At 40.1% G+C, this 26,903-nt stretch overlaps 1 protein-coding gene across 3 annotated transcripts in view; it reads right to left on the bottom strand.

Moving 5' to 3' along the window:
- Positions 1–24,257: 24,257 nt before the first annotated feature.
- The window catches only part of IPO8 (importin 8), a 65,859-nt gene continuing 63,213 nt past the window's right edge, over positions 24,258–26,903 (bottom strand). For all 3 annotated transcript variants that reach the window (XM_086401534.1, XM_086401535.1, XM_086401536.1), the window contains one exon: positions 24,258–26,249. In XM_086401534.1, the coding sequence (XP_086257660.1) occupies positions 26,152–26,249 (98 nt within the window). In that variant the 3' untranslated portion in view covers positions 24,258–26,151. The remainder of the gene's footprint in view (positions 26,250–26,903) is intronic.

Genomic DNA, 26,903 nt, shown 5'->3' with positions numbered 1-26,903 from the left:
ATGGTGATTGCAGCCATGAAATTAAAAGATGCTTGCTCCTTGGAAGGAAAGTTATGACAAACCTAGACAGCATGTTAAAAAGTAGAGACATTGCTTTGTCAACATAGGTCCATCTAGTCAAGGCTATGGTTTTTCCAGTGGTCATGTATGGATGTAAGAGTTGGACTATAAAGAAAGCTGAGCGCAGATGAATTGATGCTTTTGAACTGTGGTGTTGGGGAAGACTCTTGAGAGTCCCTTGGACTGCAAGGAGATCCAACCAGTTCATCCTAAAGGAGATCAGTGCTGGGTGTTCATTGGAAGGACTGATGTTGAAGCTGAAACTCCAATACTTCAAGACCCTGATGCTGGGAAAGATTGAAGGCGGGAGGAGAAGAGGATGATAGAAGATGAGATGGTTGGATGGATCACCGACACAATGGACATGGGTTTGGGTGGACTCTGGAAGTTGGTGTTGGACAGGGAGGCCTGGAGTGCTGCAGTTCATGGGGTCACAAATAATCAGACACGACTGAGCGACTGAACTGTACTGCTGAAGAACCATCGACAGGAGGATACTGAAACTTACCAAAAAAGATAACCCATGTCCAAGGACAAAGGAGAAGCTGCAATGAGATGGCAGGTGGAGCGCAATCACATTAAAATCAAATGCTATACCTGCCAGGTTGGTGACCCAAACTGAGAACAATTATACCAAGGAAGTTCTCCCACAGTTGCAAAGTCTCTAGACCCCACATCAGATTACCAAACCTGGGGATCCAGATAAGGAACTGGGAATCCCAAGGGAATCTTATTTTGAAGGTCAGTGGAATTTGATTACAGAATTTCCACAGGACTGGAGGAAACAGAGACTATTGGAGGGCACAAACAAAACCTTGCATGCACCAGGCCCCAGGAGAAAGGAGCAGTGACCCCAGAGGACACTGAGCCAGAACTCCCTGTGAATGTTTGAGGGTCTCCTGCTGGGGTGTGTGTTGGCAGTGGCCTGGCATGGGGACAAGGGCACTAGCAGCAGCAGCCCTGGGAGGCACGTGTTGGCATAAGTCTTCTTGGAGGTCACCATTAGCCCTACCATAGAGAATGCAGACTTCAGGATTGGGCGACCACCGGCCAAACAACTAGCAGGGAGGGAGCACAGCCTCACCTATTAGCAGACAATTGGGTTAAAGATTTACTGAGCATAGCCCTGCCCACTAGAGCAAGATTCAGTTTTCCCCAAAGTCAGTCCCTTCCATCAGGAAGCTTGCACAAGCTTCTTATCCTCACCCATCAGAGGGCAGACAGAGGAAACATTCCCACAGCCTCCAGAATTACACAGCCTCCAGAATGAAAACCACAATCACAGAAAGCTAACTAAAATAATCACATGGATCACAGCCTTGTGTAACTCAATAAAACTATGAGCCATGTCATGCAGGGACACCCAAGATGGATGGGTCATGGTGGAGAGTTCTGACAAAATGTAGTCCATTGAAGTAGGGGATGGAAAACCACTCCAGGATTCTTGCCTTGAGAACACCATGAACAGTATGAAAAGGCAAAATGAAATGACATTGAGAGATGAGTGCCCCAGGTCACTAGGTGTCCAATAAGCTACTGGGGAAGAGTGGAGAATTCGCTCAAGAAAGAATGAAGAGGCTGGGCCAAAGCAGGAACAACCCACAGTTGTGGTTGTGTCTGACGGTGAGAGTAAAGTCCAATGCTGTGAAAAACAATATTGCAAAGGAACATGGAATGCTAGATCCACAAGTCAAGGTAAATTGAAAGTGATCAAGCAGGAGATGGCAAGAGAACATCGACATTTTAGGAATCAGTCGATTCCTAAATGGATGGGAATGGGCGAATTTAATTAGATAACCATTATATCTACTGCTATTGGCAAGAATCCCTTACAAGAAATGGAGTAGCCCTCATAGTCAACAAGAGTCCGAAATGCAGTACTTGGGTGAAATCTCAAAAACAACAGAATGATCTCGGTTCGTTTCCAAGGAAAACCATTCAATATCACAGTAATCCTAGCCTATACCCCAAACACTAATGTCAAAGAAGCTGAAGTTGAATGGTTCTATGAAAACCTATGAGACCTTCCAGAAATAACATCAAAATAAGATATCTTTTTCATCAAAGGGGACTGGAATGCAAAAGTAGGAAGTCAAGAGATACCTCAAGTAACAGACAAGTTTGGCCTTAGAGTACAAAATGAAGCAAGGCAAAGGCTAACAGAGTTTTGCCAAGAGAACGCACTGGTCATAGCAAACACCCTCTTCCAACAACACAAAAGACAACATTACACATGGACATCACCAGATGGTCAATACCAAAATCAGATTGATTCTATTTTTTGCAGCCAAAGATGGAGAAGCTCTATACAGTCGGCAAAAACAAGACCTGGAGCTGATTGTGGCTCAGATTATCAGTTCATTTTTGCCAAATTCAGACTTAAATTGAAGAAAGTAGGGAAACCCTTAATCAAATGGCTTATGATTATACAGTGGAGGTGAAGAATAGATTCAACTGATGAGATCCAGTAAACAGAGTGCCTGAAGAACTATGGACAAAGGTTCATAACACGGTATAGGAGGAAGTGACCAAAACCATTCCCAAGAAAAAGAAATTCAAGAAGGAAAAGTGGTTGTCTGAGGAGGCCTTACAAATAGCTGAGGACAGAAGTGAAAGGCAAAGGAAAAAGGATAAGATATACCCAACTGAAGGCAAAGTTCCAGAGAATAGCAAGGAGAGATAAGAAAGCCTTCTTCAATGAACAGTGCAAACAAAAAGAGGAAAACAATAGAATGGGAAAGACTAGAGATCTATTCAAGAAAATTGGTGATACCAAGGGAATATTTCATGCAAAGAGGGGCTCAATAAAGGACAGAAATTGTATGGACCTAACAGAAGCAGAAGAGATTAAGAAGAGGTGGCAAGAATACCCAAAAAATCATATAAAAAAGATCTTAATGACCCAGATAATGACGACGGTGTGGCCATTCACCTAGAGCCAGACATCCTGGAGGGTGAAGTCAAGTGGGCCTTGGAAAGCATTACTATGAAAAAACTGGTAGAAGTGATGGAATTCCAGCTAAGCTATTTAAGATCCTAAAAGATGATGATGTTAAAGTGTTGTACTCAATATGTCAGCAAATTTGGAAAACTTAGCAGTGGCCACGGGACTGGAAAAGGTCAGTTTTCATTCTAATTCCAAAGAAAGGAAATGTGAAAGAATGTTCAAAATATGGTACACTTGCATTCACTTCACATGCTAGCAGGATAATGCTCAAAATTCTTCAAACTAGGCTTTAGCAGTATGCAAACAGAGGACCTCAGATGAACAAGCTGTGTTTAGAAAAGGTAGAGGAACCAGAGATCAAATTGCCAACAACCACTAGATCTTAGAAAAAACAAGGGAGTTCCAGAAAAATGCCTATTTCTGCTTCATAGACTATGCTGAAGCCTTTGACTATGTGAACCACAACAAACTGTGGAAAATTCTTCAAGAGATGGGAATACCAGACCACTTTACCAGCCTCCTGAGAAACCTGTATGCAAGTCAAGAAGCAACAACAGTTAGAATAGCAGAAGAAACAACGAAAATTGGGAAAGGACTACATCAAGGTTGTATATTGTAACCCTGATTATTTAACTTATACACAGAGTACACCATGTGAAATGCCAGGCTAGCTGAATCACAAGCTGGAATTAAGATTGCTGGGAGAAATATCAACAACCTCAAATATGCAGATGATACCACTGTTAAGGCAGAAAGCTAAAAGTAACTAAAGAGACTTTTGAGGAGAGTGAAAGAGGATAGTGAAAATGCTGGCTCAAAATTCAACATTCAATAAACTAAATCATGGCATTCAGTCCCATCATTTCATGGCAAATAAATGGGGGAAAAGTGGAAACAGTGACAAATTTTCTTAGGCTCCGCAATCACTGTGGATGGTGAATGCAGCCATGAAATTAAAAGATGCTTGGTCCTTGAAAGGAAAACTATGACAAGCCTAGACAGTGTATTAAAAAGCATAGACATCACTTGTTGACAAAGGTCTATATAGTCAAAGCTATGGTTTTTCCAATAGTCATGTACGAATGTAAGAGTTGGACCATAAAAAAGGCTGAGCACTGAGGAATTGATGCTTTTGAATTGTGGTACTAGAGAAGACTGTTGAGAGTTCCATGGTTGCAAGGAAATCAAATCAATTAACCCTAAAGGAAATCAACCCTGAATATTCATTGGAAAGACTGATGCTGAAGTTGAAGCTCCAATTCTTTGGCCACCATCTGAAGAACTGACTCACTGGAAAAGACCATGATGCTGGGAAAGACTGAGAGCTGGAGGAGAGGAGGGCCACAGAGGACAAAATTATTGGATGGCATCACTCACTCAGTGGACATGAGTTTGCACAAACTCTGGGAGATAGTGAAGGACAGGGAAGCATGGTGTGCTGTAGTCCATGGGGTCACAAAGAATCAGACATGACTTCACAACTGAACATCAACAATCTTCAGTTCCAGGGTCTACTTGTTCCTATTTCTTTGAGGTCAATTCTCAGAATTGTGATAGTTCGTGTCTTGGGTACAGTCTGGTGATCATGTAATTAATGTTCCACCTGGGGTTTCTGTATCTATAAGACAGTTCACAGGATATGGCTCAGAATATTATCTATAGTCCTTGAGAAGGAATTAATGGTCTTTTGCTATGCTTAATGACTACATTATTATTATTTGGTCCCCTTTTTCTATTTTCTTTTGTTTCAGCATTTCTCATCTCTCTGATTAAACTTATTATTTGGCCAAAGTTTTCCACAGACAAAAGGCAGACAGGAAAGGACCTTAGGGTCCTGCTCTGTTTCAAAGTCAGATAAAAATGGTGAGTGTTTCAACTCTTCTTTCTGCCAAATAAATTGGGTCCTGATTCCATTCACTGCTTAGTTCTTTCCCCCTTCTTCCTCTGAACAGGATTGAGAATATTCAGTCTCTTGGAGGCAGAATTAGGAAAAAGAGTTGAGGATAAAGGCTTAGTCTAGTGAAAACAAGAATGAGAGTAAAAAGGAGCCTCCATCCCTAGGGAATCTCACATGTGGAGGTGTGGAGGGCCCAGTGCAATGCTGGGAGAGATGGGTTTGTGGTGGGTTAGAGAGAATACAAGGCTTTCTTGGTGGGTCGGTGATAAAGAATCTGCTTGCCAAGCAGGAGATGTGGGTTTAATCCCTGGTTCAAGAAGATCCCCTGGAGAAGGGAATGGCAGATCAGATCAGATCAGTCGCTGAGTCGTGTCTGACTCTTTGCGACCCCATGAATCACAGCACGCCAGGCCTCCCTGTGCATCACCAACTCCCAGAGTTCACTGAGACTCACGTCCATCGAGTCAGTGATGTCATCCAGCCATCTCATTCTCTGTCGTCCCCTTCTCCTCCTGCCCCCAATCCCTCCCAGCATCAGAGTCTTTTCCAATGAGTCAACTCTTCGCATGAGGTGGCATGGTTCTATGAAGACCTACAAGACTTTTTAGAACTAACATCCAAGAAAGATGTCCTTTTCATTATAGGGGACTGGAATGCAAAAGTAGGAAGTCAAGAAACACCTGGAGTAACAGGCAAATTTGGCCTTGGAATACGGAATGAAGCAGGGCAAAGACTAATAGAGTTTTGCCAAGAAAATGCACTGGTCATAACAAACACCCTCTTCCAGCAACACAAGAGAAGACTCTATACATGGACATCACCAGATGGTCAACACCGAAATCAGATTGATTATATTCTTTGCAGCCAAAGATGGAGAAGCTCTATACAGTCAGCAAAAACAAGACCAGGAGCTGACTGTGGCTCAGACCATGAACTCCTTATTGCCAAATTCAGACTTAAATTGAAGAAAGTAGGGAAAACCACTAGACCATTCAGGTATAACCTAAATCAAATCCCTTATGATTATACAGTGGAAGTGAGAAATAGATTTAAGGGCCTATATCTGATAGATAGAGTGCCTGATGAACTATGGACTGAGGTTCGTGACATTGTACAGGAGACAGGGATCAAGACCATTCCCATAGAGAAGAAATGCAAAAAATCAAAATGGCTGTCTGGGGAGGCCTTACAAATAGCTGTGAAAAGAAGCGAAAAGCAAAGGAGAAAAGGAAAGATATAAACATCTGAACGCAGAGTTCCAAAGAATAGCAAGAAGAGATAAGAAAGCCTTCTTCAGCAATCAATGCAAAGAAATAGAGGAAAACAACAGAATGGGAAAGACTAGGGATCTCTTCAAGAAAATCAGAGATACCAAAGGAAAATTTCATGTAAAGATGAGCTCGATAAAGGACAGAAATTGTATGGACCTAACAGAAGCAGAAGATACTAAGAAGAGATGGCAAGAATATACAGAAGAACTGTACAAAAAAGATCTTCACGACCAAGATAATCACAATGGTGTGATCACTGACCTAGAGCCAGACATACTGGAATGTGAAGTCAAGTGGGCCTTAGAAAGCATCACTACAAACAAAGCTAGTGGAGGTGATGGAATTCCAGTTGAGCTATCCAAATCCTGAAAGATAATGCTGTGAAAATGCTGCACTCAATATGCCAGTAAATTTGGAAAACTCAGCAGTGGCCACAGGACTGGAAGGTCAGTTTTAATTCCAATCCCAAAGAAAGGCAATGCCAAAGAATGCTCAAACTACCACACAATTGCACTCATTTCACATGCTAGTAAAGTAAAATTCTCCAAGCCAGGGAATGGCAAGCCACTGCTATATTCTTGCCTGGGAAATCACATGGACAGAGGAGCCTGATGGGCTACAGTCCATGGGGTTGCACAAGAGCCAGACATGACTTATCAACTAAACCACCACCAGAGAGAGTAACGGATGGGCCAGGGAGGGTGAACGAGAAGGTTTTCTGTGGGAGAAGGGTGACAATGACATCTTGAGAGTTGCAGGCTGCTAGAGAACAGGAAACTCAGCAGTGGCCACAGGACTGGAAGTGGTCAGTTTTCATTCCAATCCCCAAGAAAGCCAATGCCAAAGAATGCTCAAACTACCACACAGTTGTGCTCATCTCACATGCTAGTAAATTAATGCTCAAAATTCTCCAAGCCAGGCTTCAGCAATACATGAACCATGAACTTCCAGATGTTCAAGCTGGTTTTATTTTTTTTTTTTCTTCCAATTTTATTTTATTTTTAAACTTTACATAATTGTATTAGTTTTGCCAAATATCAAAATGAATCCGCCACAGGTATACACGTGTTCCCCATCCCGAACCCCCCTCCCTCCTCCCTCCCCACACCATCCCTCCGGGCCGTCCCAGTGCACCAGCCCCAAGCATCCAGCATCATGCATCGAACCTGGACTGGCAACTCGCTTCCCACACGATACTTTACATGTTTCACTGCCATTCTCCCGAATCTTCCCACCCTCTCCCTCCCCCACAGAGTCCATAAGACTGTTCTATACATCAGTGTCTCTTTTGCTGTCTCGTACACCAGGTTATTGTTACCATCTTTCTAAATTCCATATATATGCGTTAGTATACTGTATTTATGTTTTTCCTTCTGGCTTACTTCACTCTGTATAATAGGCTCCAGTTTCATCCACCTCATTAGAACTGATTCAAATGTATTCTTTTTAATGGCTGAGTAATACTCCATTGTGTATATGTACCACAGCTTTCTTATCCATTCATCTGCTGATGGACATCTAGGTTGCTTCCATGTCTTGGCTATTATAAACAGTGCTGCGATGAACATTGGGGTACACGTGTCTCTTTCCCTTCTGGTTTCCTCAGTGTGTATGCCCAGCAGTGGGGTTGCTGGATCATAAGGCAGTTCTATTTAGGCAGAGGAACCAGAGATCAAATTGCCAACATCCCCTGGATCATGGGAAAAGCAAGAGAGTTCCAGAAAAACATCTGTTTCTGCTTTATTGACTATGCCAAAGCCTTTGACTGTGTGGATCACAATAAACTGTGGAAAATTCTGAAAGACATGGGAATACCAGACCACCTGACCTGCCTCTTGAGAAACCTATATGCAGGTCAGGAAGCAACAGTTAGAACTGGACATGGAACAACAGACTGGTTCCAAATAGGAAAAGGAGTACATCAAGGCTGTATATTGTCACCCTGCTTATTTAACTTATATGCAGAGTACATCATGAGAAACCCTGGGCTGGAAGAAGCACAAGCTGGAATCAAGATTGCTGGGAGAAATATCAATAACCTCAGATATGCAGATGACACCACCCTTATGGCAGAAAATGAAGAGGAACTAAAAAGCCTCTTGATGAAAGTAAAAGAGGAGAGTGAAAAAGTTGGCTTAAAGTTCAACATTCAGAAAACAATGATTATGGCATCTGGTCCCATCACTTCAAGGGAAATAGATGGGGAAACAGTGGAAACAGTATCAGACTTTATTTTTTTGTGCTCCAAAATCACTGCAGATGGTGACTTCAGCCATGAAATTAAAAGACGCTTACTCCTTGGAAGGAAAGTTATGACCAACCTAGACAGCACATTGAAAAGCAGAGACATTACTTTGCCAACAAAGGTCCATCTAGTCAAGGCTATGGTTTTTCCTGTGGTCATGTATGGATGTGAGAGTTGGACTGTGAAGAAGACTGAGTGCCGAAGAATTGATGCTTTTGAACTGTGGCGTTGGAGAAGACTCTTGAGAGTCCCTTGGACTGCAAGGAGATCCAACCCATCCATTCTGAAGGAGATCAGCCCTGGGATTTCTTTGGAAGGAATGATGCTGAAGCTGAAACTCCAGTACTTTGGCCACCTCATGTGAAGAGTTGACTCATTGGAAAAGACTCTGATGCTGGGAGGGATTGGGGGCAGGGGGACAAGGGGACGACAGAGGATGAGATGGCTGGATGGCATCACCGACTGGATGCACATGAGTTTGAGTGAACTCCGGGAGTTGGTGATAGACAGAGAGGCCTGGCGTGCTGCAATTCATGGGGTCGCAAAGAGTCAGACACAACTGAGCGACTGAACTGAACTGAGAGAACAGGAGGGGAAAGGGATTTTAGTAAGAGCTGCCTTAGAGTTCTGCATTTGATTTGTTAGTGATTTGAATTTCTCTTTGTTCTGTTCTCTAAACATGGCTCCAGTCCTGAATGAATTACAAGGGTCATGATTTTAGGGTGGTCATACATGGAAAAAAGCATTTATTAAGCACCTTCTGGTGATCCCTCATCTTACTGTGCAGCTCAGAGGAGGCAAAATATATAAAAGACAATATTGAAGACATTTGGTGAGCTAAGAAATGAAACTTACAATCATTTATAACTTTCAAAAATCTTCATTGGATACATTAATGTTTGATATGCTCTGATTTTTTTGAACCCTTGTAAGAACTCTGTGGGGTAGTCTGGACAGACTGTAATTGAATTATCTGAACTAAATGATCTGACGGTGGCTGATATTGAGCTCAAGAGCAAGAATCTGAACCCAGGGACTCCAAAGTGTGTCCTCTTTGTTCTTTCTGCAACTTTTTGCTCTCTCTGGTCTGGGAAAAAACATGGAATACAGACAGAGACCCTAAAGCAGATACCTAGTTGCTAGTGTACAGAGTGGTTTTCAGGGTTACAAGAAACAAGTCTGGTGACCTTCAGTGACAAGGGTCTCTCAAGAGATTCAGGAGCATGTTAATTTTCACAAGTAATCCTCTTCCTCGACTGTTCAGTCCCTCTTGATCCCAAAGACTTGGGTAGAGGGCAGGCCCCATGGAGCACCAGCCCACATCTCAGCAAACATTGGGATACAATTTCCATTTCTGCATGTCTCATGGAATCCATATTTATTAAAAAGGATAAAATTGATCTGTTTGTCACCATTCCCTATGGAGTTCCTCTGTAGAACGTGGTTTTTGCCCAAAACCCCACAAAGGCATCTGGCCTCTCTCATTTTTATCAGAAAAGGACTGTAGGTGTGGGAAGGGGATGAGGCAGACAGACTGTGACTTCAAGGCAGATGATACAGGTAACCCTGCTATTGTGCTGTTTCCTGAAGTAATAAATATACAGGCTTGTGTTTTGTGTTGGGGACGGGAGGGGGGTGTGGCACATGTAAACTTAGCAACCTCATGTGCTTTTACATTTTTGTTCTAAAATCCTTTCAGGTATCACAGGACTTCAGAGCATCTATCTCAATTCCCCCTATTTCTCACCCACTCACCATTTCTCCACTATATTCTCTCAGCTTTGCCACTCTGGTGTGTTGATCTAGAATTTAGCCAGTAAGTGAGGAGAAACACCCATGCTATTATTTTTTAAATGACCTGAACCCATTTCAAGAGCAGCATTCATATGCAGGCATCACTTATCATAAGGGATTATAAAAGTCCCCCAAATAATCATTTTTTAATACTGATACAAATTATCAGTGGATTGTATTATTCATTATATAAAGTTTCCTAAAAAAAAAAAAAATGAAACAATCTGGTCTGCGATTCAAAGTCTAAGTGTTTTCAAAACCAAAAATACTTGATTTTTAAATATAAATACATTTTAATATAGTAGACAAATGAAGAGACGTGCCTGTTGTATTCAGAGTAACGATATAACTCCATTCTATAACACTGTCATAAAGATTATCAGTTCCACAGCTGCACTGTAAGTATGTCCATTGTTGTTGTTGGAATTCAGAGGTCTACAAACTATTCCATCATATTTAACTAAACCAAAGCATATACAAAGCAGTTGTTGAATCAATACAGGATTAAAAAAAGATTGTTGACATTACATCACTTTAATCATAGATCTTAATCCCTATAATAAAGTCAATCATTACAATGTTTGCAAAAAAAAGAATGAGATCATAGCACTGACCTTTTAACCTAGGATGAAACACTCCATCTGGCAAGATCATATTACAGAAACAGCCTTTGCGGTCTCTCTCTTGTATCCCATCCCAGCATTCCATGGTAGGCCTTCCCATCTTGTCTGGGTGAGTTCATTAGGAGTTATTATGTCTAGACTCAGCAGTCAAAAACTAGCAAGCAGCCATCTATGCTGAGATTTGGAGATTATGGAGAGGATCCCCTTCACAAACAGATCTCCTCTAGCTTCTATTAGTATATCTGATATCAAGCTCTTTAAGTCTTCCTGACTTTTTTGTTGCTAAAGAGGCTGGTTGGTTCTTTCTTCAAAGCACAAGACTTGAAGAGCTGACCTTGTCTTCTGATGGATGGTGATGCATACAGCACTGGAAATACAATGAGTTTGGAAAAGATAACAGACATATGATGAGGTTGATAATCCAATCATTGATGGCTTTTCTGTTAAAATGTGCATGCGTGCTTAGTCGCTTCAGTCATGTCTGACTCTTTGTGACCCTATGGACTGTAGCCCACCAGGCTCCTCTGTCCATGGGATTCTCCAAGCAAGAATACTGGAGTGGGTTGCTGTTTCCTTCTCCATGGGATCTTGCAGACCCAGGGATTGAACCTGAGTCTCTTATATCTCCTGCATTGGCAGGCAGGTTCTTTATCACTAGCAGCACCTGGGAAGTTCCTGTTAAAATGAGTAGTAGCTAAATACACAGTATAACATACAGAGCAAGACTTTTAAAAATTACATACCACTTTAACTGAAGTATATCAATTGAAACAACTTGCTCTTGGTTTACAAATGTAAAATGAAAGTTTTCTGGAAATATCACAAGGCTCTGAAACTGTTTTTTTAATAATTGTACTTATTTATTTTTGGCTGTGCTGGGCCTTCATTGCTGTGTGGGCTTTTCCCTAATTGCAGTGAGTGGGAGCTACTCCCTAGATGCAGTGCCTGGGTTTCTCATTGTGGTGGCCTCTTTTGTGGAGCGTGGGATCTAGGGCATGTGGTCCTCAGTAGTTGCAGCATGTGGGCTCCAGAGCACAGGCTCAGTAGTTGTGGTGCAAAGGCTTAGTTGCTCCACGGCATGCAGGATCTTCCAGGAACAGGAATGGAACCTGTATCTCTTGCAGTGGCCCATGGATTTTTCACCATTGAGCCACAGGGAAGTCCCTGAAACGATGTTTTATATCAAAAACCCATTTGTTCACTTCTGTGTGCTTTCTTGTCTAATCAGAGAAAGAAATCACTTTTTTTCTGTCCTACTCATTAGCCCAAAACATCATCTCCACTTGCATCTTCTATTCTGTTTGCAGAATTCCATTGCCTTTTCTCTTTCTTTGCATCTTTGACTTATTTCTCTAAGATTAACTGCAGAATTCACCGAGAAATGATAATAGTTTCATATTTGATGTAGGTCCTGTTAAGGACCTCAACCTGCTCAAAATTCACCTTAGACATGTGACCAGTCTCTTGTAACATCACACTCCAACCCCCTTGAATGTTGTACACTGAAGTGAACAAAATGACAGAAACAACATCTGACTGAAACTCTGGGCCAACTTTGTTTTTGCCTTGTCTTTCTTCTGAACATTGTAAATAGATTTTTTTTTAAATACACTAGAAATTTTTTTAACATATATGGGGGCTATTTGGTATAGCTATAGTGTTCATTTAATGAATCTTCCCATGACTTCTCTTGGAAAAACACAGGAGAAAAAAAAAAAAAACAGAGTTTTAAAAGCCACAAATTCAGTTTTCATGCAACTGGGAAAAACAAAAATCCCACGAAGTCTAAATTGAAATAGAAGTGTTTTTAAAAACAGCTGACCAGAATGCAGAAATGAGAGAGCAAAGGAGTACACAGAGGGATGTAGCAGTAAAAGACCTCAGAAATCACCAGCAAAATATTCCCCCAGAAGGTGAGGACCTCACCCTGTATGAGACCTGTTGTAGACAGGACTGGCTTTGAATAGATATCACGTGCTGGAGAAGAGAGAGAGAAAAAGATGGAAGGTGTCTGTGGGTATCTGGAGTAGCAAATATCAAAAGCATCAGCCAAAATGAAGGATCACCTTCCAAGGAGGTACAGCATTGGGTGAAGAAACCAGGGGCATGCAAAAGAAGGCTGAAGATACCATACTGAACCAGGTGAAGTTCAGAGGGGCATACACAGAGGTGCCACTTTTAAAGAGAAAAAGGCAGTGTAGCAGGGCACAGAAAAAGATTTTAAATAGTAATGACTGAGGTTTCCCAAGTGATCCTAGTGGTAAAGAACCCATCTGCCAATGCAGGAGATATAAGAGACACGCATTCGGTCCCTGGGTCAGAAAGATCCCCTGAATGAGGGCATGGCAACCCACTTCAGTATTCATGCCTGGAGAATCCCATGGACAGAGAGCCTGGCAGGCTACAGTTCATGGGGTCACAAACAGTCAGACACAACTGAAGCAATTTAGCACACACACACAGTAATGACCGAAAACTTCCCACATTTGATGAAAAACATTAATCCACACAGCCAAGAAGCTCAACAAGCCCTAAGTAGGATAAATTCAAACAGATCCATACCTAGACACATCATATTCAAACTGCCAAGGGACAAAAAGAAGTTTTTCCACATAGCAAGAGAAAAGCAATTCACCATAAAGGACCCTCAGTAAGAGTAACAGCTTCATCACAACAGTGGAGGCTGGAAGAAAGTGGGATGATATATTCAAAATGCTAAGATTAAAAAAAAAAAAGTCAACTAAAAAGTACATATCTAGTAAAACTATCCAAAATGAAGGTGAAATAAAGACATACCCAGATTTTTAAAAGACAGAGAAACTGTTGCTTGCAGATCTACTTTTACAATAAGTTCTAAAAGACACTCCCCTGGCTGCAAAATAAATAAATAAATAAATTCACATAAAAAAAGCAAAGAACATGGTAAAGATAATTACATAGTCTGTTAGTTTCTTATGGCTTTAGTGAAGTCGCTCAGTCATGTCCGGCTCTTTGCGACCCCATGGACTGTAGCCTACCAGGTTCCTCCGTCCAAGGGATTTTCCAGGCAAGAATACTAGAGTGGGTTGCCATTTCCTTCTCCAGGAGATCTTCCCGACCCAGGGATTGAACCCGGGTCTCCCACATTGTAGGCAGACGTCTTACCATCTGAGCCACGAGGGAAGTCATGGCTTTAGTTAACAGATTACCAAAGACTTAGCAGCCTAAAATGATGCAAAAATACTATAAGTTTAGAAGTCCAAAACAGATCTCATTGGGCTAAAATCAAGTTGTCAGCTGGTCTACATTCTTTCCTGGTAGTTCTAGGGGAAAATCCACTAAGTTCTCTCATTCAGCTTCTATAAGCTATCTGCATTCCTTGACTTGTGGTTCTCTTCCTACATCTTAGAAATAGAAATGGTGGGTTGGGTCCTTCTCATATCACTCTGATTTTCTCTTCTGCTTCCCTTTTCCACTTTTAAAAACACTAGGATTATGTTGTATCCACTTGGCTAATGCAGAATAGTCTCCCCTCTCTTAAACTCAGCAGCTAAACAGTCTTAATTCTATCTAGAACCTTAATTTTTCTTTGTTATATAACCTAACATAATCACAGGTTTTGAGGATTAAGACATGAACATCTTTGGGGAGTCATTATTCTGTCTACACACATAGGTAAATGTATAACATAATATAAATGCATTTTTTACTTATTTCTTCTCTTGATTTAAAAGACAACTGTATAAAATAATAATGATATAGCTATATTGATGTACTTCTAACTAACAAAGATATAATCACTATGATAATGAACCTCCCTGGTGGCTCAGCTGGTAAAGAATCTGCCTACAATGCAGGAGACCTGGGTTCGATCCCTGTGTTGGAGTGATCCCCTGAAGAAGGGAAAGGTTACCCACTCCAGTATTTCGGGCTGGAGAGTTCCATGGACTGTATAGTCTAAGGGGTCGCAAAAAGTTGGACACAACTGAGCGACTTTCACTTCACTTACACTTCATTATAATAGTGTATTATACATGATTAATAATAACGCAATGGAGGAGGAAGGAAAGAGAGGTATGTTGAAGCAAAATGTATATATATATAAAATAGATATTATGGAAAGCACAATAAGAGATAGGCAGGAAAAAAATGAGAAAAGCAAGCAAAATTAAGCCAAAATAGAGAAAAATATCAACAGGATTAGAGATAAAATCATAGATACAGAAGACAAGTAAAGTGTATCTTAGACACACAGAGTCCAAAAGAAGAAAGTCAAAATGGTAGAACAGAATGCATATTTGAAAATATAACTATAGAAAGTATTTCTGGAATACATGATCTAAGCCTACCTATTGAAAAAGCACACTGTATATTAGGAAAACTTAATCCACCTCCAACAAAACAGACATATCTTAGTAAATCCACTGTCTTTTAAGAGTCAGAAAATCATTTGGAAATCCAAGCAAAAAGATGATATCATTTATGAAAAAGAAAAAGAAAATAAGGATGATGGTAGATGTCAGATTACTCAAAAATAACTTTCAATGTCAGAAGGTAGTTTTAACACTTAAACTCAAGGTCAGTATGAACCAGCCAAATTTTACTTCTAATATAAAGTTTCAACCTCAGGGTGTATAAAACTAGTCAGAATTCTTGGCTCAAAGCATATTTTCACTCTTAGTCCATACATGTCATTTATGTATTATATATATATTTATTTGATTTATGATAATTTATGTTATTATTAAAATAAGAAATGTTAAATAATAATCTAAATATCCATGAAACCAACATGAGAACTCAAACAGTAACTTTCATCTACCTTTCTTTCATATCTCATCAATTTGACTTCCCCCACCAGAAGGAATCACCATCCTGAATTTTTTTAATACCCCCTTGGACACACATAGTATTGTCACACATACATGTTCATAAATAAAATTGCTTAGTTTTAGTTGTTTCAACCTTACACAAAGGGCACCATATTGAATGTAATCTTCTGACACTTCATTATGTCACATATTATTACCATATGTCCTTGAATACAAGTTCCCATGAAATGTAAGATACAGTGTTATTTTATATAATAAGAAAAGATAATATCCTCTAATTAAACAATGACGTACCATTAATTGTAATATATATCACAATTTTACAAGTGTTAAAATGACAAGGATGAGAATTAGTAAAATATAGCACATTGCTAAGATTTTGTCTATACTGTTGAATGTGACTATAGATTTTTCATTTTGACTGATGTATAAAATTTGACAAATACACCTTGATTTACTTATCATTTGCTTTTCGGTGGTCATTTAATTTTTTACTGTTATAAAGAATCTTGTTATGAACAGCCCTCTATGTGACTTCTGAAAACCTGTGTATGAGTTGTCCCTGAGTAGACATGAAATTTCTGAGTCATAGAGTAGTGAGTGTTTAACTTGATAAGTTGTTGCAAACCTGCTTTCCAGTGGTTGTACCAATTTATATTCTTGCCAGAAACAGAGCTTTTAGTCACATTCATTCCAATGGTTAATACTATCAAATTGCCTTGAACATTCCAGAATTCAGGGAATAATGTTCGTGTATATTCCTCCCAAGGAAACTACTAGAGGAAAAACTGTAATCAGCCAAGGGATGACTGAGGAAGCCTCAGTTAAAAGACTTCTCAATGGCAGTAAATATATCTACCAACAGATATAAAATTTAAAAGGGGGGAAAATAGAGTGGCAGAATAGAATATATGTGGTATATGACCTGACAACTTAAAAACAATTTTTTTAAATGGAAAGAGGGAAAGCAGAAAAAAGAATAAACTCATTGATTGCTTCATCTATAATACCAAGAAACCAAGAGATATTTAAAGTTGAAAATTCAAGTTTTTGAAGTAAAACATATTTGACAGTACAAAAGTCAATACTAAGAAAGATAGCATTATTTATCAGAACTGTGGGATGGAGAGGACAGGATGATGCTGCTTATGTTAGGAAAATTTTACATATTATTATAAAGAAAAAAGAGAATAAAAGTATTAAATAAAGATATAATTATGTAGCCACTATCAGAAAGAAAGAGGCTGCAAAGAAGAGACTTTTAAAATGTTACACATATCATAGGTCTAAAATTAATCATACCAATATGTGTAGGTTTAATTTAGCTTATAAAAGAAAAAGATTGATTTTCAGATTGATTCACAGATCTAGGTCACAAACCCAATTCCTAGGCTATAATACAGAATAACAATGAAAACAAAATTATTCAGAAAAGCTAAAAAGATGAACAACAACAAAAAATACCAGAAAAAGCAAAACAAAAAGAAAGTGGCTAGTGTAATAAAATATTAGAGAAGGTAGAAATCAAGCCAAAAAGCAATAATAAAGGCACTTCACAGTGTCAGAGCACACAAACCAAAATGAAAATGTAACAGCTATGAATACCTCTGTACTAAACTAAACTATGTAGCAACAATGTTGATAAAAACAGAAACTATTGCAAGCACAAAGAGAAACAGATGGAAACAGCAGTGGAAGGCTACTTCATTTCTCTCAGTTCACATCAGATCAAACGGACAAAAAATAAAAGGCATATTTCTGCATCTGGATATGACGGAATTCATGGCAGGAAAATGCTCCTACTGAGAACTACAAAACCCAGATAAACTTTTTAAACCTTTAAAATTTTTTAAGGTAACAGAGAGATACAAAAGCAAACAGTAACAGAGGGACTAAAATTCCAGAGACTAACAGACAGAACCTTCTGTAAAGCTGTTGAGAACCGGCAGTTGACTTTTCCAGGACGTATCTGTCAATTCTGGGCATAGGCTGAAGACTGAGGATCTGAGCTTGGTCCAGACAGGTCTCTTCTGGGAAGACAAAAGAAACTCACAGAGCTTTGTGTGGGCATTCAGGACTGAAATGCCAAAGCTGGAGATCTGAGACCTAGTCTCCGACATCAAGGCATTTAGCTAATTCCAAAGATGTGCATAATGGGAGATTAAAGAGCATTTCTGAAAACCAGTGAAAAGCAGGGCAGAAATTCCCATAGTTCTCAGAGCTAAGGAGATCCAGACCTACTAGTCTCTTAACTGAAATCCTGAAGAGCAAGCCCTAGGTACAAGGGACAAAGAGTAGACTGAATCTTACCAGAACTGCAATCTAACCTCATAACAGCCCAGTCGTTGAGAGTATTAAAATGTTTCCCTTCTTCCAACTCTGTTTTCTTAGGGAAATTTTTGAACTTTCTCCGTGGAAAGACATCATCATGTGGAGCCTTTTATTTTTGGCCTTGCAGGATTTTAGTTCCCTGATCAGGAATGAAACGCATGCCCCCTGTGGAGTCTTAACCACTAGACCACCAGGGAAGTCCCAAGCCTTTTTTGTTTTAAGTTTCCAGTATTAAATAAGAATTTCTCAGCATGCAAAGATATGCAAAAAATATGACTAATTATCAAGAGAAACAAATAGAGGAGCTTGGTAAGGAAAGGATCTATAGAGTTTTCCCTAAGTGCATTTTAGAACTAAGGGCAGAGGAAACAGTCAATTTCCCTCATCCCAATCTCCCAGCTGTCATCCTGTAACATACCAATTACCTAGAGTTCTTGCAATTTTAACTACCCCCTGCCTCAGGTACAAGGCTCACTTTGCCCTTCCAAATTCCTTTCTCTCTACATAGCTTAGCATAAGGTGGGGGGTGGGGTGGAGGAGGGCGGATTATATTCTTAAAAAGAGATGATAGAGGTTTAGGAACATAAAAACCTAATCAAAAATCACAGTAATGGCCATCTCCACCAGTTTCTCAGGCAACTACTTTCAAAATTTCATCTTGTTTTTTCTTCTTAAAGAAGCATCTACTTGAATGGGTAACGAAGATGTGGTACATATATATGATGGACTATTACTCGGCCATAAAAAAAGAAATGAAATTGGATCATTTGTAGCAATGTGGATGAACCTAGAATCATACAGAGTGAAGTCAGAAAAAGAAAAACAAATACCATATGTTAATGCGTATATGTGGAATCTAGAAAAATGGTACAGATGAATCTATTTGCAGGGCAGGAATAGAAATGAAGATGTAGAACATGGACATGTGGACACAGGATGGGGAAGGGGAGGGTAGGATGAATTAGGAAATTAGGTTTGACATAAATATACTTCACTACCCTCTGTAAAATAAACAGCTAGTGAGAACCTGCTGCATAGCACAGGGAGCTCAGCTCGGTGCTCTATGATGACTTAGATGGATGGGATGGAGAGGGGGGAGGTCCAAGAGGGAGGGGCCTGGGTTCACTGCTGGGGCTCAGGTTCAATCCCTGGTAGGGGAACTGAGATCCCAAACCATGAGGCATGGCGAAAAAAAAAAAAAAAAAAAAATTCAGTGTGAACCAGACTGAAAAATCATTCCATCTCTAAAACCCTAGTAGGTATTTAATGAACTTGGCATATAGACTTCCCAGGCTTCCCAATACAAACTAAATTTTCAGACAAGAGTACAGTGAAATGAAAAAGAATCTAAAGAAAAATTAGAAGCCAGAGGGGAAAATAAATGAGAAAGATGAGGCATAAAAGCATGCCAAAAGTAGAGTCAATGACCATTAAACAGAATGTTGGCCCATAAATGTTTTTTCTAAAGGCAAGAAAATCTGTACCAAGCATCAAGAATTCTAGAGTGTTTTACAGAGTATCAAGAAATTTGCATGTGTTTGGTTGAGGGGGGAGGGTTTTTTGGTGGCCTAGTGGTTGGGACTCCAGACTCCCACTGCCGTGACCTGGGTTCAATCCTGGTCGGGGAACTGAGATTCTGCAAGCCACTCAGCATGACCCAAAAAAGAAAAGAAAAAGAAAGAAATTTGTGTGGGCAAAAATAGCTTTTAGAATTCTAGGAACAAGAAAAGTCACCCTTTCTCTGCCTGGTATTGGTGATAGAGAATGAAGGTGGCCCCGGGCTGAAGGCGGATGGTCTGATGGCCTGTCACTTGCTTGTCCAGTGTGTGTGGGCAAAGCAGAAGCTGGCCGTATGGTCCAGCTCACTCCCATATTCTTGTTTGTTGACTTTTAGAAGTTATTCTAAATTTCTAACTGCTTCTTTGAGTTTTGCTTCTGTGAAATCTTATGAATATGAAAATGAATAAAAAACTGTACTTTTTCTGTTTTCTTTTCTTAGGTTAATTCTCAAGACCACAGTTACTGAACCTAAGAGAGCAGAGGAAGTTTTTCCTCAATACATTGTTATGCCATAAATGTCGCTCCAATGACATTTACATACACACACACACACACACTATATATATATGTAAATATAATCAAATGCTTTTAAACAGCATGTCTAAACTTTGTTTTGAAAGCGTCACAGGTTAAAAACTGCCTTGAGTACCACACATACAATCTTATAGAAGCATGCAGTGGGAAGCTAGATCCACCATACTGAAATGCTCTTTGTAGCATTCAATAACTGAAGGGCTACTTCAGTTATTAAGGTACATTGCTAATCACACAACAACTGGACCATGTTGCTTTCATTCCATTACAATTTCTCATAGAGGGTCTGTCAAACTTGATTGACAGCATAATCCATTACCCTAATTTAGCGGTTCTCCACAAGGCAGAATAAAATAACAATGTCACCAAATAACCATCAGCAAGTGACAGCTCAACAAAAGACCTAGGGAGGCAAATGCCTGTGTTATTATATTACAAGAGCAATTCTGTTCTAGTGTTTAAGCCCCACAGTCAATTCTAAACACAGATGTCTCTGAAAATCAAATTTCCAAGTTGAATATAAACAGGATGCAGTAAAAATAGAGCCCAAGGGCAGAGACACATGTCCAAACTTGTGAATCTTTTTGAAAGGGACTGAGAAGTAGCTTTACAGCAATGCAAGATCATCATGCATGTAAAAGTGATCTGCGGACAAACTGCACTGCATGAGTTTGTACAGCTGACCCACGGGGTCAGTATAACTCAAGATAATGTCTGAACACACAAAAAAATTAATTCAGTCATGGTTTCAACTGATACTTCATGACAATAAAAACATAGCCTATAAACAGCACCATGCCTTTTTATTTATAGAAAGTTTCACGTTAAACAATAAAGCTGACAAAAAATTAAAATAAATGATAATACCTGAGAACAAACGCCTAACATCCATAAACAAGATGTAAACTGAATCTAATCTGCAGGTTCTGTCATATCTGTTTTTAGATACAGTTCAGTTTGAAAGTAGAAAATCTAGATTATTTTAGGAAAATTCAGTTATTATAGTCAGTCTCCAAACTATTGTAGAATCTTGGGGTGGGGAGAAATCTTGGAAAATATCTAGTGCTGCCTCATATCAGATGTCAGCATTCTATTTCCTGGCAATCCAGGGTGTATTATTTATTCATAGTAGAAAGTATAGGAGAGTTTTTGTAAACAGTGTATTAGTTATTTATAGCAGCATAACAAAATGTCACCAAACAGTTAAAATCAACAGTCATTTATTGTCTGTGTCTGAGAATCAGGAATCTAGGAGTGGCTTGGTTGGATGCGTATGATTTAGGGTCCTTCATGAGGTTATTACAGTCAAGCTGTCAGCCAGGCCTGTGATCGCTGAAGACTTGACAAGCTTGAAGGATCTATTTCCTAAATCATGCTGTGTCTCCTGGCAGGCTTCATTCAGCTCCTCACCATATGGTCCTCACCATAGGGCCACTCACAACATGGCTCCCACCAGAGCACATGGAGAGAGGGAGAGAGAAACACATCCAAGACGTAAGTCACGTATTTTTATAATCTAATCTTGGAAGTGACACACCATAATTTCTACATGCTATAGCTCTCACAGCTTAACTGTGGAACAATCTGAGAGGGAGCAACCCAAGAGATATCAAAGCTCGTTGTGGGCCATCGTGGAAGCTGGCTACCACAGCAAGTAGACTCCATCTGGAGTCACACAGCTCTCTAGATCCAAAGTCTGGGTTGTACCATATTCATCAAAACTTGATTGGAAGCAAAGAATGAAGGCCTGTCAGATGCTGGCATGTTGAGAGAGTAAACAATCTGCCTATTTAACTTGTCACTGCCTCAGGAAATCTCTGGTGAAAGTGCCCAACCACAGCCCCACGAAGGGGCTGGCCAGAGGGTGTGTCCTGGAACTCCCGCTGTCGGGAGAGCTGACCTCACTGGGACGCCCAGGAAACAGGGCGCCAGCTGATGACGGTTTCCAAATACAGCTCATTTACCAACTAGTGAAATGAAAACCAGTTTTCTTGTTCCCATCAAAGTAGAAAAGATAAACACTTCCTGCTGATATCTACTGATGTCAAACATTGTTTTATGTGGAAAATGCCCCTAATTTTGGCACCACCTAGCTGAGGGTTGTCTTATATCAGCAGCTGCAGGAAGCTAAAAATTGAGAAATTGAGTTTGTAGTTTTCGTTATTGGGAATGACCAGTATTGGGTTACCTGGCTTGGAAAACTGTGTGTAATAAATGTATAGAAGTCTCTTATTTTGAAAATATTTGTATACAATATCTATTAATAAAAAATTTCTCCCCAACTTCACCAAATAAATATTGAGTAAACACATAAACAGTACTAGGTTAAAGGGGAGACCAAATTATTAAACTTTTTTAAATAATTGCTTGAGAATTCACTGGGTGGTCCAGTGGTTAGGACATGGTGCTTTCACTGACATGGCCTGGGTTCAATCTCTGGTCTAAGAAATAAGATCCAAGAAGCTGAGAGGTATGACAAATAAATATTTGTTGCACAGCAGCCAAGCACAGAAATAATTCAATTCTAGGTGGGATGTTTCAAGTCCCCCTGAATTCTCCAGTCTAGTTATTAGTCTTCTTTGTGGGGACTTGGTACCAATGATGGACTTCTCCAATGGCTCAGCTAGTAAAGAATCCGCCTGCCAATGCAGGAGACTCAAGAGACGCAGGTTAGAACCCCAGGTCAGGAAGATCCCTGGAGTAGGAAGTGGCAACCCACTCCAATATTCTTGCCTGCAAAATTCCATGGACAGAGAGCCTGGTGGGCTACAGTCCATGGGATCACAAAGAGTTGGACACAATTGAGCAACTAAGCACGCACGCTCTCTAAGGTCACTCCTGCCTGAATTGCTCTTAGCTCCAGGTATATTCCAGACCCTCTGTGAAGCCTCTGATTCTTAGCTCTTGAGAGATATCCACGTACTGCTTGAATCTTTTTTTCAAACTGGATGATCTCCAAGGTGAACTTCCTCTCAGGTGCTCTGTAGGGAGCATGGGCCTTCACTCACCTTCCCCCTTAATGGAAGAGTCGTGCAGACCTTCTCACAACACAGCCCTCTTCTCTCCGCCAGCACTGCTGTCTGCCCCAGACTCTCCTGCCACTCAACCCACTGCTGCATACACAATCTCTCTCCTGGCTACAGAATTGGCCATGGTTGCACTGGTGTTTGTGCTTCTTCTTAAAAATACAGCCCAACCTTTCATTCACTGACTTTGTGGTCTTAGTCACTAATGGACTGCCTGAGATGTTTCCAACCCACTTGTACACTAATCTCAGTGGAGAGAGTGAAACAGGAGCAGGATGGATTTCCACTTAAGGCTTATCTGAACTGATTTTTTTTTTTTTTTTTACAGATGAAACATGTGCGCACGCACGCACACACACACACACACAAAACTGGCAGGCTCTGATCACATGGAGAAATTTCCTTTGATTTCCTCCATAAATGTATTGCAATTTTCAACCTCCACTGTTGAACAGAAAACTGGACTGTAATTCACTATATTAAACAAATAACCTAATTTATTTTCTTTCTTTGTAATTTTCACAGATGAACAATTTACTGGTTCAGTGCAGTCTTAACATAAATCAGAGGTAGGGAGGAGAAGCTTACTGTCATGCTAGGTAAATATTTGAGAATCAAAAGGCCAGCACTTACCATTCCACTGTTTCAACTGCTCCTAATTTGATGGCCACCCATCAAAAAACTGGGGCTTCCCAGGTGGCACAGTGGCAAAATATCCACCTACCAATGCAGGAGACACAAGAGACTTGGGTTTGATCCCTGAGTCAGAAAGATCCCCTACAGGAGGAAGTGGTAACTCACTCCAGTATTCTTGCCTGAAAAATCCCATGGACAGAGGAACCTGGGCGACAGTCCATGGGGTTGCAAAGAATCAGACATGACTTAGCATGCACATACACATCAGAAAATGGCTCCACTTTTCCTTTTCTTCAGGGTCCTGATGTGGTTGAATGAGCTTGCTTTTTCAGAGCATCTGCAGTTCTCATTTGGACACCTTGGTTTATAAGATGGGCTCTTGTCCCCAAACACTCCCCACTCTTTAGCTGTTTCTGATGAGCCCTTTTTATCCTCCCCAACCTATGCCCACCTTGCTTCAGGTCCCCAGGAGTCAGGAAAACATCCTGATGGGTGTTTCAGAAAATATTTCACACAGAGGAGTTCAGGATCCTGGGAATCAGCCCACATTTTATTATACATTCATATGAGTTCCTGCATTTCCAAGGTTATCAGATCACATTCAGGTTAGCACTGCTGGTAACAAAACTGTACAACTACCCTGGCTTCAAAAACAAGATAGGATGATACACATTAACACTTCTTTCCCTTTAATACTGCAGGAGACAATACATCACAAAAATAAAATCACATGCCTTTTACAATCCAGTGTGAAGGCATATTATGTTAAAATTAAACCATTTGGGACATAAGGAGAATAAGAAGAGTTTCAAAGCTTAAGATGTTAACAATTTCCCCTAATGCCATCTTTCTCTTTTAACTCCCAGTTGGCACACTATCAATGCCTTGGGATGAGTGGGGCAGAGGAAAGCAGGGGATCATTTAACTGAAACTCATGGCTTCTTGGGCTACTTCTGTAAAATCTACTTAAATAACCTAAAATTCTAAAAACAGTTCATATTAACAAGGGATGGTAATCTAGAAAGCACCTGGAGGAAATTCCTCCAGTCACTGATGGAAAATATAAGCTGCAAACAGTTCATAAAAAAGGACAGCTGTATCATATCCAGAAATATATTAAGTTCTGAAAATCCATTTTCACTTTACAGAATGAAAACACTATGACCCATGTTCTGGCACTGAATCAGTTCAGAAAAACAGCTGTAACCTCTATCTGTAATATTTCTCTTGGGCTATCTTGCATAATTACAATGTAAGAGTGCAGTGACCAATATCCCAACCCCTGAAAAATAGAAGCCAAACTGAGCTAAAATAAAAACAGATTCAGTTCAGATTAGATAGGAGAAAAGTCAGATGTGTGAGAAAGCAAGAAGTTAGATTTACTTGGGTCTTTTTCCTAGATAAAAAATACTGTTACAAAATGTTCTGGACCCAGGTCCAACACAGCTGGAATGATAAGTTATTGACAATGCAAGCCCCCATCCAGAAAGACAGCATGCTTATGCAGCACCTTTCTCTTAGAAGTTCAATGTGCTTTAGCATAATTATCAATTAACTGCATAATTAAGTACATGATTCAGAAAATACTCGGACTTATTGTTAATTCCAGTGACTAAGGAGTCCCTGCCACTTGCTGCCAAGAAATTTTTGAGTCCTGAACTTACCAGGTTATGAATGAAATCAATACTCATATAGATTGATTCAAAAGAAATACTACCCCTTTCAGGGCTGAAAAATATGACAGAAGAGAGAATAAGACACTTCTTAGGAAAGCCACATCCTTAGGAAAAAACACATTATGAAAAACCAGAGCCAGTGCATATTGTACAACCCCTGAAGAAAGCCCCCAGCAGCAGGGGGATCAAGGGGAGCAGTGATGATTTTGAAACCAGAGTGACTCATAGCTAACTGTCTAACAGGAAATTCACATAGTAAAATACAGAATAAATCAACATATAGCCAAGGTTTACATTTATCTAGAAATAAATTTTATGCTTTAAAAAAAATTGCAACACACTCCAAAAAAATTTTTTTTCAGATAATTCATGTACAACAGAAGGCACTGTTATTCGCATAAATCCATTGATTCTGCATGGCAAAACCTGAGACGTGCAATTCCATCCAATCCTCTAAATCCACCTTGGTCATTCATCCTTTGGAGCATATGCTTTGTCCTTTTCAGTCCTATGATTTTGTTTTTCTTTAATTTCATACATTACAGTAGCTGCTTAAAATATATATTTCAGGGTGAGAAAGATCAAAGGGGACACAGGGGCAGAGAAAGGTGCTGCCAGAGGCCAAGTGTAACTGGCACAGCAGGTGGCGCCAACAGCAGCCCCTCCCAGCTCTACTGACCCTCTCCTTCCAGCTGACGTTCAATGTAATAATGACGTTTGGTCAGTTGGTGCTCCTTCTTTCAGTTGTTGGTGGGCATAGTCCCAAAATTAAATGCAGAGAGGACTCCTTTGTTTTCAAAGGTAAAGCCTCCCTGTTGTTCAATCTTCTTCTTTGCCTCTAGAATTTGAAGAGAAAGCAGGGAAAAGAGAAAAGTATCTAAGGTGACAAAGTTGGAAATATCCTCAAAGGAGCCAGATTCTTTAGAGTTAGCGCTGTGAAGGAATGTGAATCGTGGTATTAATTATTCTGCCCAATTGAACACTAGCCTTTAACAAACCCATGTCAGTAAGTACCATCGTCCAGGTATCTGGGGATGTGTAACCCACAGACACATAGGATATAGAGGGCCCACTGCACCACACCATTTTAACAAGGAACTTGAGCATCCTAGGATTTTGGTATTTGAGGGGAGCCCAGGAACCAATCCCCTCTGAAGATACTGAGGAATGACTGCAATTATAATCTCTATTTTGGAAAAACTGTTTGCTAAAACTGAGCAAGATAAAAACAAGGCTCAAAGCCATAGTGTCTACTCCTAAAAGGGCACACTCACTTCTCCCATCAGGAGAGGCGATACAGAATCTAGGCAGGACTGAAGTCTAAAGTCCATGCAGAAGAACCTGGGTTCTAAACTCTAGATTCCTATTCCATAATGTCTTCCACTAAAATACTTCTGTAATTACAAAATCTTCCATTAATTTTCCAGAAGTGACCATAATAATGTCTGCATAAAATAATTTCTCTAGCTCAAAAACTGAAAATCAACAAGAA

The sequence above is a fragment of the Bos grunniens genome, chromosome 5 (assembly GCF_055505025.1).
Source record: "Bos grunniens cultivar Pamir isolate PY7600 chromosome 5, Bosgru_T2T1.0, whole genome shotgun sequence".
Taxonomy (NCBI): domain Eukaryota; kingdom Metazoa; phylum Chordata; class Mammalia; order Artiodactyla; family Bovidae; genus Bos; species Bos grunniens.
The sequence above is the reverse complement of the archived record's forward strand: the minus strand, read 5'-3'. Positions and strand labels throughout refer to the sequence as shown.